This window comes from Miniopterus natalensis, chromosome 6 (assembly GCF_054644295.1).
Source record: "Miniopterus natalensis isolate mMinNat1 chromosome 6, mMinNat1.hap1, whole genome shotgun sequence".
NCBI classification, from domain to species: Eukaryota; Metazoa; Chordata; class Mammalia; order Chiroptera; family Miniopteridae; genus Miniopterus; species Miniopterus natalensis.
The window spans coordinates 73,618,593-73,631,855 of record NC_142086.1 but is presented as its reverse complement, the minus strand read 5'-3'; the positions used below and the strand labels follow the sequence as shown (position 1 = coordinate 73,631,855).

The window sequence follows — 13,263 nt, the reverse complement described above, 5'->3', positions numbered from 1 at the left end:
CTTCATTTCCTTGACTATAAAATGGGCTATAAATATTCCCACCTTATGGTGTTACTATACATAGATTGAAATTAGGTAATTTGCATTCACAGTGTCACATAATAAACACTTAATAAATTATTTTTGTCATCATCATCATCATTAATAGTGCAGCTTCTTGTCACCATTCTATGGATAAGGAAACCCCTTTATTAAGTAAGTAACATTCTGAGGCTGCCAAAATAAAAGACCACGTTCTAGTGTTGAGAAAGCTTCCAAATTCCTCACCCAACCAAGTCCCTTCTCTTGGTGTCCACTTTGACCTGTCTCTCAAAACTGTTACCATTCCTGCTCTAGCCTTTGCCCCATGACTTGTGTCATCTAACCAAGTTTGACATAAACCTGTCGGCTTGTAGCAACAAGTTGAACAAACACAGCAGCAGTGCGTTGCCTTAGAGAGTTGTTTTTCTTTTTCTTTTTACTCTAATTGATTAAAAAAGAGATTCAGAAAATAGTTCATATTGGCAATCAACAAAGAAATAAAAAATTGAAGAGGAAAGGACAGAGTGCTGCTGCTTTAATATTTACCTGTGTCTGTTCATAATTTTAGGATTCTCTCTTTTTCTAAATCAGTTTTCTTGAGGCCTCATACAGCCTAATAGAAACACCTTAAATTCTCTCTCCGTTTAAATAAGTCAGGAATTCTCTTAGGAACTAATCTCTCAGGATGCATAAACCAGTTCAGCTGAAATTCCAATTGACCCAGATTCAAACTTTCACACAAAACTTCACACTTTCGAGATTGAAAAAGAATTGGGATCACTTATTATGTTTCATTATTGCTGTTATTTTATAGTTCATAGTTTCAACCAAAGACAAAAAATGATCATAAATACAAGAGAGTCAGAAAAAGGATGCTTGTAGCCTGGCTGAAATTAGGGAATTGAGTGACTTTTGCAGGAAAAAGGGGGACATGAGATTTCTAAACCCAAAATAAAGTTTGAATGATTTGTAAAATCTGGGTTTCATTGGTATTTGTTCTGTGATGAAGGTGACCTTATTTGACACTGGAGATTTATATGCACATTAAATTTGAGAGTTGCTCTTAAAGAGTAGGACAGAAGCCTGATTCATGTAGAGTTCAGGCCCCAGGTGTACTGGGAGACCTTGACTATCTAAGTTCATTTATAAAGTATAAAATGAGCTTGACTTGTGAATAATGTAGTTTTGAAAAAATTCATATAAAGGATCTTTTCAATGAGCCCAATCCTTGCCTTAGATCCAATTAGGAATAACATTCTCCTTAGATTCACAAGGAGAGGGTAGAAATTGCACTAACGGGTTTATTATATCAATTTAGAAGCCCCGGGTCCTCTCAGGCTCTGAAAGTCTCTTTATTCATTTAGGTATTCCATAAACATTTATTAAGCCCAAAATTATGCCAGTGTTGAAATTCAGCAGGTCACATTTCTTTAGCATCTAATATGAAAGAATAGAAATGGTTTGGTAAGTCAAAGTGTAAGGATAAATAAATTGTTTGGGTGCTTTTATAGGCAAAGCTGTATCTAAGTCTATATTTGCCTTTCAGATAAACAATAGTTTCCTTATGTGATTCAAAACACAAACCCACTGTCATTGTTTTAGGAATAGAAAAAGGAAATAATCTGAGAAAGCTCTGCTTAAACCTTTTATTTATTTATTTTTTACTATTATTTTAAATGTATCTTTATTGATTTCAGAGAGAGGAAGGGAGAGGGAGAGAGAGAGAGAAACATCAATGATGAGAGTCATTGATAGGCTGCTTCCTGCAGGCCCCCCACTGGGGATCGAGCCCACAACCCGGGCATGTGCCCTGACCTGGAATCAAACCTGGATCTCCTGGATCCTACATCGATGCTCAACCTCTGAGCCACGCCCAGCCTGGCTGTTCAAACATTTTAAATGAATTGCAAATGTTAAACCCTACTACCTCAATTTTAAAAAGGTAATTTATGATTTTTTTGATAATTTATGATTTTTTAATTAAAAAGTAAATTTCATAACAAACAGATTCACCACAGGATTCCTTCTCAGTGTATCATGTTCATAGTAATAGAAACTATCCACCAAGATAACCGTGTTTCTTAATGGAAGAGGCAGGGACATGTATTATTCTAATACACTGCAGTCTTTATTTAAAAGAAAAAAGCAAGTGTGCCTTAAATCATGACTGAGATGTCTGCCAAGAAGAAGCTGGAAAATTATATAGGGAAACTGTGTACATTACTTACACCACATTTTTTTTTCAAGCTCGATAGGAAATCAAATGTGTGGTAGATATAAAAGATGACAGACAATACAGCGTATTTGAATAGAACTCTTGCAGAATTCCAAACTACTGATTTCCTTTTTTCTATACAGTTAGACCTGCAACCCTGAGCACCTGATCCACCTCTATGCCAATCTGCTTAATATCTGGAATGAGCATATATGTCTTTAGGTAGATGCCTGTAAAACAGGCTTAAATTGAATTAAGGATCACCTGATAAATAATACAGTTCCCGTTAAACTTCAGAACCTAAAAGGAAAAAAATGAATTTAGATTTCTCTTTACTATAATCACTTGAAAGCTATTTTCTTTGTATAATGTAATTTATTATCCTGTGGGCTTTTGAGGAATTGCCAGTTAATTTCTAGACATTGCTCAAGGGCAGGGAGCATTCCCCCCGCTTCTCTTGTTTTTACTTCCCCAGATACTGGGTTGGTGTCCAGGGACAGGCTAATGTCAAAGTGCACTTCGGTAAGTGCACTCACTACCCTGGAGCACTTACCTCCTTAGGTCATGATTAGCTGTCCGGATGCCCCTCTGGAGCCAAGGTTAATGCATTTTTGTATGTCTACTTAAACTTAAAACAATACCTGGCCCCAAGCCAGTGCTCAACAAACAGTGGCTAAGTGGAGATAGAACTTGACTATTTGTTTATTGAAAATAACCCTAAGTGGCTTTCAAGGAGACATTTGTTGAACGTGTCTTTATGTTGCTATTATTGAGTTATTTCTACCAGATTAAAGCATCCAAATAGAAAAAGGAAGGAAGGCCTGATTTGGTTTGCAATCCCAGGAAAGGTCAAAGAAGAAAGTTCATCCAGCTCCATTTCGTCTTTGGCCCTGACAGGCTGAGACACAGGCAGGGCCGTTGGGACCAGGCCGAATCAGCAGCCTGGGTGAGCGCCCTGCCCTGCCTGCACGTGCGCCTCCGCCTGAGTGCCGGACTGGTCCACCTGCCGCCAAGGGCTCCGTGCGGTGTCCACTGATACGCCGCTCTGACTTCTCATGTCCACTGGCTGTCTGCTTTTCCCTTGACGTCCGCATCTTACAGTCCACTTCACTTCTCGGGCCAAAAATCTAAGAGTCATCCTTGATTCCTCTGCCTCCAAAATCTAAATCCAGCACACCAGCTAGTGCTCTATTTTCTGCTTATACAGCTTGTCGCCAAATTGAACACTTTTCAGCAACTCGGTCCAAGTGTGACCTGGGGCAGTAACCTGTTTAGTGGTCTTTCTCCCTTCTTTCACTCTTGTCCCCTGCAGGTCACTCTCAGCACTCTGAGTGATTAGTTCAAAGTGGAAATCTGTCCTATTACATACAGGGTGGCCCAGAAAAATGCATACACACGCTTTGAAAAATTATAAAGGCAGTGTTTATTAAACGGCACTTCATTTTCAAAATTGAGCTATCAGCTATTAAAGTGTGTATACGTATTTTTGGGACACCCTGTATTTCAGGGAAATATCATTTCCCCCCTTCACTCCCATTTCCTTACCTCCCAGTTCCCAACCAACGTTTTCTAATTCATACCATAGATGACAAGACTTGAGATTTTCGAAGGGAATGGAAAGTGTTTCACAGGGACACAATCTCCTTTTACTCCACTTCAGAGTCAGAGTAAGGACCAGGTGGATCACTAACATGAGGCAACACATCATTTCTTACATTATTACATGAATACACTTAAAGCTCTGCTTCCCGGAGAAAGAATCGAGAGGTGAGGAATGACCGAATACAATGACCTTTATATCAAGTCTACGCCATGATTTTGGGGTATAGATTATTACCTTGAACAATGAACCTATGCCAATAGGTGCTCTCGATGTGCACTGTTAGCTCCTTCGGGATGAACTGATGTCCATACATCTTTATACTCTCAGAGCTCAGCACAGTTTCAGAATCAGATTGGGAGTCAGAACATGCTTATGGCGTGGGAGAGTAAATAGCGTAAGCCTGGACTGGTCAGACAGCATCAGCACAGGGCCAAGTCAGTCATAGCTTCTTCTCCTGCTTATTGTCAGCCCACCCTGAGCGCTGTAGAAGGAGAGGCCATCATCAGAAAGGAGGGCTTTGTTTCCAGTGCCAGGCATGGGCCAGGATGTCACTAAATGCCTCCCTCCCAAACCAGCGGGTTTAGTGAAAATCTCTGGCATTTAGCTGTTGGCACCTCTAGTTCTGGATCTTTCCAGATGTGAACGCCACTGTTATAATGACCACATTACTCTAGACTATTGCATTTATAAAGTACTTAACAACTGATTTTATTTGCTCTCTGGAGCAGCGATTCTGAAGGTAGAGAAGTACTGTTATCCCCACTGCAGATCAGAGAACTGAGTCACTGAAAAGGTGAAACAAGCCCAGTGAGATCACTCGGCATGCTAGGGTAGGTTTCCAAGCTTTCAAACCTTGGAACGCCCTATTTATTTGTTTGCTTCGTTACCCTGTCCTCCCCTCACCTTCTCCATACATACAATTGCTTCCAAAAAAGTGGCTCATATCATGGTGCTTTTGCCCCTTGAGATAGCTGGTAACACCCTGAGCCTGGAAGTCGCCGCAGTCATTCGGGAGCACGCAGCAGGCCCGGTAGCCCCTCCGCCCCACTCTCCCCCCAGCGCTTCCCTTAACAAGCTGCCACCACAGACCATCCTTTCTTAATGAATGAAAACTGCGTCCGGAAAGATGTTCACACACTCCATTTTCCTGTCAGAAAGGTAATTGAGGCTGGCCGATAAACCAGTTTGAAAAATCAGATTTAAATGAGCCAAATTTCAATTTATAAGAGCCTCATTTAACATGCAATTAATTTTATGCCTATAATAAAAAGAGAAAAACCTCCGGTCTTCCTGAGAAATTAAAAGGGTGGTTAAGGAAATGCTGTGCCTCATGGAAATGAGACAAAATGACTCTTGAACACTGTCATCCATTTGGTTGCATAATATCATATACAATACTTCTATTTCAGGAAAGTATTAATTTTACTGAAATTAAATAAGTTTTTTTCTGAATTTTCATAGGAATGTGATCAAATGGTTAGAGTTGAAACATAGATTATGGGTTCCAGATTTTATTTTAAGCTCTCACTCTGTCCTTTATATTACCTCTTCAGTCTTCACAGCTTCTGATATTTTTGGTTCTCCCCAAAAGAATGGGGAATAACAGAAATGGTAGAGCTCAGTTATATTTAAGGTTCTTCAACTTGCGTTCCAATCATTGAGATGTTGAGTGACGCCCTCATTGGCCAACCCTTTTATTCCTATTATAAGCCATTGTGGAGTTGGTAGTTGCTTATTTCTGATTTATATTATTTTTATGTTTTCCTGTGCAGTAAATATATTTCTATCCCATTATAAGCCCATTAGGTAATTCAAAACATGACATTAATTTGCATTTTTCAAGAAGAAACTTAGGCTGCTTTTACTCTAAACTTTGTTTCCAGATACTTCCACCATGAGTCACAGTGCAAGTTTATCACTAAGTGTGTATTTTCCAGTGTGGTAGGAGTAGTAATGTCAGAGAGAAAATTCTAAGACTTTTCTTTGTTGGGGACAAAATCAGCCTTTGACATATGTTTACAAGGTTTTAGGGGTCAATTAACAACACATAATGGTATTTGGTGCCTTTTTGAAACTAATTCATTGCTTTTTTAAAAAGTAAATTCTTAAAGATAATTGAACTTCTACTCTTTCTAATACTGCTCACAATTTGGACTTTTCTGGCTTGTTTGGCTTCTGTTCCCAGGATTGAAGGGCTCCCTCCAGAGGCTGCAGCTAGAGTATGTGGATGTAGTCTTTGCAAATCGACCAGACAGTAACACCCCCATGGAAGGTGAGTAAAGAAATTTAATAAAAGTCTCTATAGTTATCGAGTCTAGCTTGACGACTGTTCCACTCACAGTAGGAAATGAAATACATTCAGACTGATTTGATTGAATATGAAAAACAAAAATCTTTCCAGTCAGTGTCTTTCAGCCTCAGTACTCACCCTGAAAGCCAATGCCCAGTATCCTGCATTTCATTGTTTTTTTAAATAGCTGCAGGTATTGGAATTGCGGCTTCTGCTGGGTACAGTACTCACTTTTTCCAGGTTCATTTCACTCCTGTGATTCCATCAACTAAAATGATTAAATTAATTGGAAGGGGAGTTTATAACCCAGCCATTATCATTTTGAAGTAAGTCATCTGAGGGGCTTCCTGTTTTATAATGACTTGAGGCCTGATTAGTTTCCAATCTGTGGAGCCAGTATTCAACATGAGAATCTTCATTGCACTTTGGTTTTTGATTCTCAAGGAGCTTCAACATTTTGTTTCTTTTCTGTTACAACTGTTTGAAGACAATAGCTTGAGCATCTCCTGTGGAAGCTTTGAGAACATTCCTAAAAACAGATTTTCTTCAATTTACATTTATTTATGGAGCCTATCTAGGATTATTGAGAAAGAAGACAGTTTGGGAGGGCAAGAAGACTGCACAGGTGATGTTGGTTCCTTCTCAGTGTGTCCCATTACTGGTCGTGTTCAGGTTGACCACTCAGTTAAGATGACATCTGCCAGCCTTCTCCACCATGATAATACCTCTTTGACTTCGCAATTAATACACAATGTGGTGTGCGCTTCTCTGAGACCAGGTCAATAGCCTGGTCCCCCACAACCTGGTTTAGCATCTGCTGAGGATCCCTGCCCACATCCATTATTACAATGGGAGCCACAACCCTTCTCCATTTATGAGCGAGCATTCTGCTGTAAGGCGAGCTCTCCTTCCCCTCCCTCGCTCACTCTCAGTTCTGTGCCTCTGAAGCCCTCTCGCTTGTTTGAAGAATATGAAGGTTGAGACAGAGGAGAGAGGATATCGGAAGAAAACGATGCTGTGAACACCATCCCACCCCAGCAGAGAGGGTCGCCCCGTCACTCCAGCCCTGGTTGGGGGTGGGTGCTCTAAGTATGTAGCCATTATAATGAAAATACAGGATATGAATTTAATCCTAAACTGAGATGTGAATATACTGGAAAAATAGTGGAGATAGAAGGATGTGTGCATGGAAGCTAAACCCCTCACTTCCACAGGTCAATAGATAATGTATAAAAATTCTGGACCACAATAGTAATGCATAAATGTTGAGAAATGTAGCGATAGATACCAGAATAGGCGGCTGTGTACGTTGCAGACGGCTTCCTCTGGGGAGCAGGCAGAGAGTCAGAGGGCTGCTCTTTGTTGCAGGCCTTTTAGTTTTGACCCTAAACTATGTGCAAGTGTTACTGTGAGAAAACTAAAGACTAAAACAATAAGCATACATGTGCACAGGCAAATGAAATAAAAATGCCAGTAGTACTGAGTTGTCAGCATTAAGTAGGACCTCGTGGCTGTTGAAGTCCAGGCACAGCCCTTGGGGTTTAGAAATACACAATCAATGCTAGCTTTCCTATCCGAGATGCCACCATCAGAAGCCAACCATTTCTCACACATCCCTCCAGGATCATGCCAGCACCAGAAAACCGCCCACCGTTTCCTAAGCAGGCTGTGCTGAGCCGGACCCCTTCCCTGAGTGGCCGCCAAAGCAGGTTGTGACTGATAATCCATTGCAGGATGACAGGAGAACATAATTTCCATTTGTTTTATACCTTGTTATTTTTAAAGAGGAATAACAGAGAAGCACCACATGGTCACACACACACACACACACACACACACACACACACACTGGGTAGCCACCTGTGTGAAGTGTGTGATCTCAGGAAACAGAAAATGGTTCCTGCTGGGTTCCCCGAGGAGCTCTGCAGCGAGCATTTGGTTCCGTTCGGGTGCCTGCCAGGCTCCATTAGGCTCCCTGGCGCGTGTGGCTGGGCGCAGTCTGCCTATTTCTAGCTTGCTGAGGTGCTCTCTGTGGTTGAGAGTAGCTGGAGCTAGACTGCTTGCTTTCAAACCCCAGCTCCAACACTTGCTAGCTCGCCTTCGCTGCGCCTCAGTTTCCTCCTGTACAAAATAATAAAAAAATAATAATAATATAATAATAGACCTATTGGATAAGATTGTTGGGAGGAGTTAGTGAGTTACTATATGTTAAGTGTTTAGAACAAGGCCAAGTATATTATAAGCACTAAGTTAGTGTTATTATTAATACTCCAGAAGACCCTTACGTGTATGTGAGAGAACCTCATAAGTTGTGGCATGAAACTATACAAAAGTTCAGGACAGAAAGGATTAGGTCAAACTAGGATGCTGTGTGTAATTTAAGACCAGGCCCGGGAGGGACTATTCATGACGTCTTTTCAGTCACTCAGCCCTTCTGGCTGCTCTTTGCCTCGCACCCAGGCACACGGTTCTCCTGAAACACAGGCAAGTGTGTTGTGTGTGGAAAAGGTGGCTGTGGGAGGGTGAGGGGAGTTGGACACGCCACAGAGTAAACACGAGGCATTTTCCTTCCATGTCAGTTTTACCCAAAGATTTGTAAAGAAAAAAATATTATTGTTGTTTTAAAGTAAGTGCTTTATTGTGGTGTAGAGTCGAAATTTGCATAATTTTTTATGCCGAAGTAAAAGTTGACTAAGGGCACTTTCTTTTGTGGCACTTTAGTGGATCACGTGGTAGGAATCCTTGCAAAACCCTGTCTTGCGGGAAAAGCCTTGCTAAGCACTCCCTTAGCAGAAGAGTCCAGTGGAGAAAATAGAGACAGCAGGCATCTTTGGGTGGGGAATGGAGAGAGCCTCAGAAGTGGGGAAGAAAGCCCCAGAGAAAGTGATTAAGGTTCCAGATACAAGCAGACAACGTGTGGAACAGGTACTCAGCCCAAGGAAAGGGGTGCGGAGGTCCCAGGCAGACCCCGAGGGACCAGCCTCCTCGGCAGTGGCCCTTGGGATGAATGTCGCTCGGCCCCTCCGGGGCCTGCCTTACATTTTAACACGCAGAGCAGCAGGTGTCTCATTTTAAAACATTAGCAGACTTAATATTTCCTCTTTACCTCGCAGTTCACTGCTATAAAGCTGAGAAAGGGATCCATTCCACCATGTCAAGTTTAAAAAATGCCTTTTGGTTAGTCACCAGATACCGCCCAAACACAGACAAGCTCTGCAGAGCCAAAATGGATCTGGGGCTGCCAGGAAGCTGCATCTGCTGGAAGGGTAGAGTTTTTAATATCATTAAGACGAAGATAGCATCTCCTTCCAGACGTCTCCCATGACACGACCAGGAAATGAGGCCAGCTCTACACTTTTCAAGAAGCAATAATGACTGCTTCCTGTTATAGCATGAAGCTAGATTTGCCAGTAGAAAATCTCATTAGGATAAATATTTTTTTCCTCTTATCAATCCTCTGCCAAGTTGCCTGCTTTAATCTTTCATCCACAAGATAGAATTCCTTTTAAAATAAAGTTAAAAGCTGTCCCGAGCAGCTGATACACAGACAGTTGTGTAAGTGAAAAAAAGCTGCAGACAGAATAATAGAATAAGATGCTGTGAGTCAAGATTCCACATCCGCCTGTCTGATCAATGATGGTGACCTTCACACAATTGAAAAGATCAGAAATTCAAGGCCTGAGCCAGATATCTACAATGCAATGACAGGTGCTCCCAAGTGTAAAAATCAGTGTTCCATTAATAATGGATATAGAAATATTAGGTGCCATGTAGAACTTGTGGGGTTTGGTTAAATTAATTTTTTAGTATCTCAATGAACATTTGGAAAACTATTCCTTAATGAGTGTTTTGCATAATACATTTCCTTTTGACATGCCCAGAGGCTTATTTTCTCAGTTGATAGAGATATTTTAAACCTCTACATGCTTCAAATAGCAAAATCAAAAGAGTGGGCATGAAATATGTAAATACGGCTGAAGAGAAAGGGAAAAGATATGTTTTCATTTTGTTTGAGCATGGGCGTTGGTGGGTGAGGCTGGTTTTAGAAGAAAGGTGAAGACCTGGTTTCATCAAGTTTTTAATCTCTCTGAGCCTCAGTTTCTTCAAATATAAAATGAAAATGTAATAACACCTCCTCATTGGACTGTAGTAAAGTTTAAATGCAGGTATGTTGATAAAACTCCCAGCACATAGTAGGCACTCCCATAGTTAGCTCTCTCCCTGCCCCTCTGTTGTTGGTGTGCCCAACCAGACCCGGTCTGAGCACAGAGGAAATCGTTGATTGTCAGCCCAGAAGTCACCCCTCCCCTCTCAGGTACCCAGATTTTCATCTGAGTGATGATGCTTCCCCTAGCCTGCCAACCAGCCTAGAAGAAGGCCTCCCCTTGCTGGACCTCAGTTCCAAGTTGAGTTCTGGGTTGTGTTAAACCAATCAGCCCATTTATTCCCCCTTGGCTGGCGTCACTGGTCCATGTGACCGAAAGAGCCCAATCAGAGTGAATGTCAGGAGTCTTGGAATGCTGAGGGACAAGGATGGACAAGGAAGCAGGTGGCCGTCCGTGCTACTGACAGCCACCCTGATGCCACATGGAATCCAGCCTGGGGAGAGTGGAGCACAGAGTCAGGAAAAAGGTTGTCCTCAATGACTTGGACCAACCAATTCTGAAACATATATTATGACCTCTGCACTTCCAGTGACAAAAGCCGGTAACTCTCTTTTATAATTTAAGGACTTTTGAGTTTTCAATAACTTATTCCATTAAAAAAAATCCAAAATCCCATTGATACACCAAGAAGTATGAGACATCCTCATTTCTAATAAAAAAACCTGCGGCCCAAAGGCAAGAGAATCAGAAGATAAAAAGCTAATAGCTCTCAAAGATGTCATCTTTAGGTCTTTTATATATTATGGCTAAATGAGAGGTATTTATAATCTCTATCATATCTTTCTATGTCTTACTGATAGGTTTTACTGTCATATACCAGAGTACCTTCCACCATAATTGGTCTATCAAATAAATTTATTCTATCAAATAAACCTATGCCACAGGTTAATTTCCTCATTTATTTCTGCATATATTCTGTAGATTATTCAGCCTGGTACATTCACTGAGAAAAATTAGGTCATTCAAAACCAGGTGTTCATGGGAATGTCATGTATGGCAAAGATCAACAACTGTTAACACCTGCTTTGAAAATTTTCTAGGTCATTGCTATAGACTGAATGTGTCCCCCCAAAATTCCTATGTTAAAACCAAGTCCCCAATGTGATAAGACTCGGTCATGAGGGTAGAGCCCTCATGAATGACGTTAATGTGCTTATAAAAGAGACCCCAGAGAGCTCCCTCACCCCTTCCACCAAGTGAGGACACCATGAGAAGCTGTGTACGAACTAGGAAGAGGGCTCTCACCAGACAGTGAATCTGCCAGCACCTTGATCTTGGATTTCCCAGCCTCCGGACTGTGAGAAATTAATGTTTGCTGTTTAAGTCACCTATGGTATTTTTGTTATAGCAGCCCAAACAAAAGAAAACAGCCATATTCTATGATAAAATTTGTGGGCTTGACAAGAGCAAACTTCAAAAACTTTAGAAGGAAAGAATCTTTTTCCAAAATTAATTTTCTCATTTATGTCAGAGAGATATCCCATATCAGGAGAAAACCTATGTCCACACTTTAAAAAACTGAACAGTAACATTGTCAAAGGAAACCCCAGGATGCCAACATAGATTCCTACAATCCACTGATGATACAATTTTAGCTTCTCAGACGAGGGTGTAAGTCCCTGTGTGGCAGAGCAGAGAGGTAGAGACCACATGCCTTTTAGGGAGGGTTCTCTCGGGGGAGCTGGAGGGTGAGGACAGGGCATTGTCCTTGTAGACATAAAGCTCCGCATGTATCCCTTTCTAGTCTCTCCAATCTGGGCTGTCCTGACCCAGAGTCATTTTGGCCGACACCCTGACCTAGAAAGCTATTTCTTGTAAAGGAGTATTTTGTGAAGATCACTTTCTCCCAACTTCAACAAGTCAGATGCTGACACAAGCCCTCTTTTGGCTCTCTTTTTTAAAGAGTCATCACATTTGAGGTCTTTCTTCAAGGAAGCAAAAAGATCACTCACATTTGTTGTCATTCAAACACATCATAAACTATAGCCACTGGCGTATTAAATGCAAAGGGATGGATATAACCACACACAAGGCATCACACATTCACAAATACACAATGGATCAATGAAGTAAATATCATTATTTTTATGACCCCAACCCACCTTCTCCCACAGTGAACTACATGCAAAGCCTTCCAAGATGACCAGTCACGGAACTTCAGAGCCAGAAGTGGCCTTATAGACTGTCTCCTGAGAACTTGCCTAAGTGACTATTTTTCTGAGCCTCAGTTTCTTCATCAATAAAATGGGGGTTAAAATATAACCCACCTAAGCAGCTATTATAAAGATTTCTTATGTGCTCAATTAATATCAATCTGCTCATTTGTGTTGAAGAAACTGAGATCCAGGAAGGCTGAGCCATGTGCCCGAGTTAGTGACTGATGGGGCATAAATGTCTCCTAAATCGCGCTGCGTACTCTGCAAGGTAAATGAAGCCAGGCTGTCCTCAGGCAGCCAGCAAGCCTTTAAGGCTGAACATGGTGCCGCTTCATTTCTGGGTCTGAGTTTCCTTCCTATGACGAATGGAGGTCCTCCATCTGCAGACACTCAGCTGAGTGCTGAGGGAGGGCCCTCCGAAGCCAAGATCAAAAGACTGATAAAGAACCGAGAAGGAACCTCTAAGCCACAAAGAGGCAGGATTCTAAGCCAGCACCACCACAGGCTTCTGAAGTAAACAAGTCAAGTTAGAAAAGTAAAAAGCAATCAGCTGGTTTGGAGTAAAAATTGCACCCAGGTCTAGACCTAGATTTTATTAGTGTTCACAGCAACTCCTCTGATGAAACCAAGTCTCTGAGTTCTACCAGTGCCCAGGCCGACACCACGCTCCTCTCCTCTTAAAATGGCCTGAGGGCCAGGATGTAGGGTGGAGGGAGTCATTGGGGGGATTCATCAAAAGGGAGATATCTGTAATAATTTCAACAATAAAGATAAATTTTTAAAAAAGGAAAGGTTCTGCTAGCAGTGAGGTT

The 13,263-nt window shown here is 41.5% G+C and overlaps 1 protein-coding gene across 1 annotated transcript in view; it reads left to right on the top strand.

Annotated features, from left to right (window-relative positions):
* Positions 1-13,263, top strand: part of KCNAB1 (potassium voltage-gated channel subfamily A regulatory beta subunit 1) — a 158,286-nt gene that overhangs the window by 117,654 nt on the left and 27,369 nt on the right. Inside the window, exon 8 of the mRNA XM_087818362.1 lies at positions 6,025-6,111. Coding sequence (XP_087674488.1) covers positions 6,025-6,111 — 87 coding nt within the window. The remainder of the gene's footprint in view (positions 1-6,024; positions 6,112-13,263) is intronic.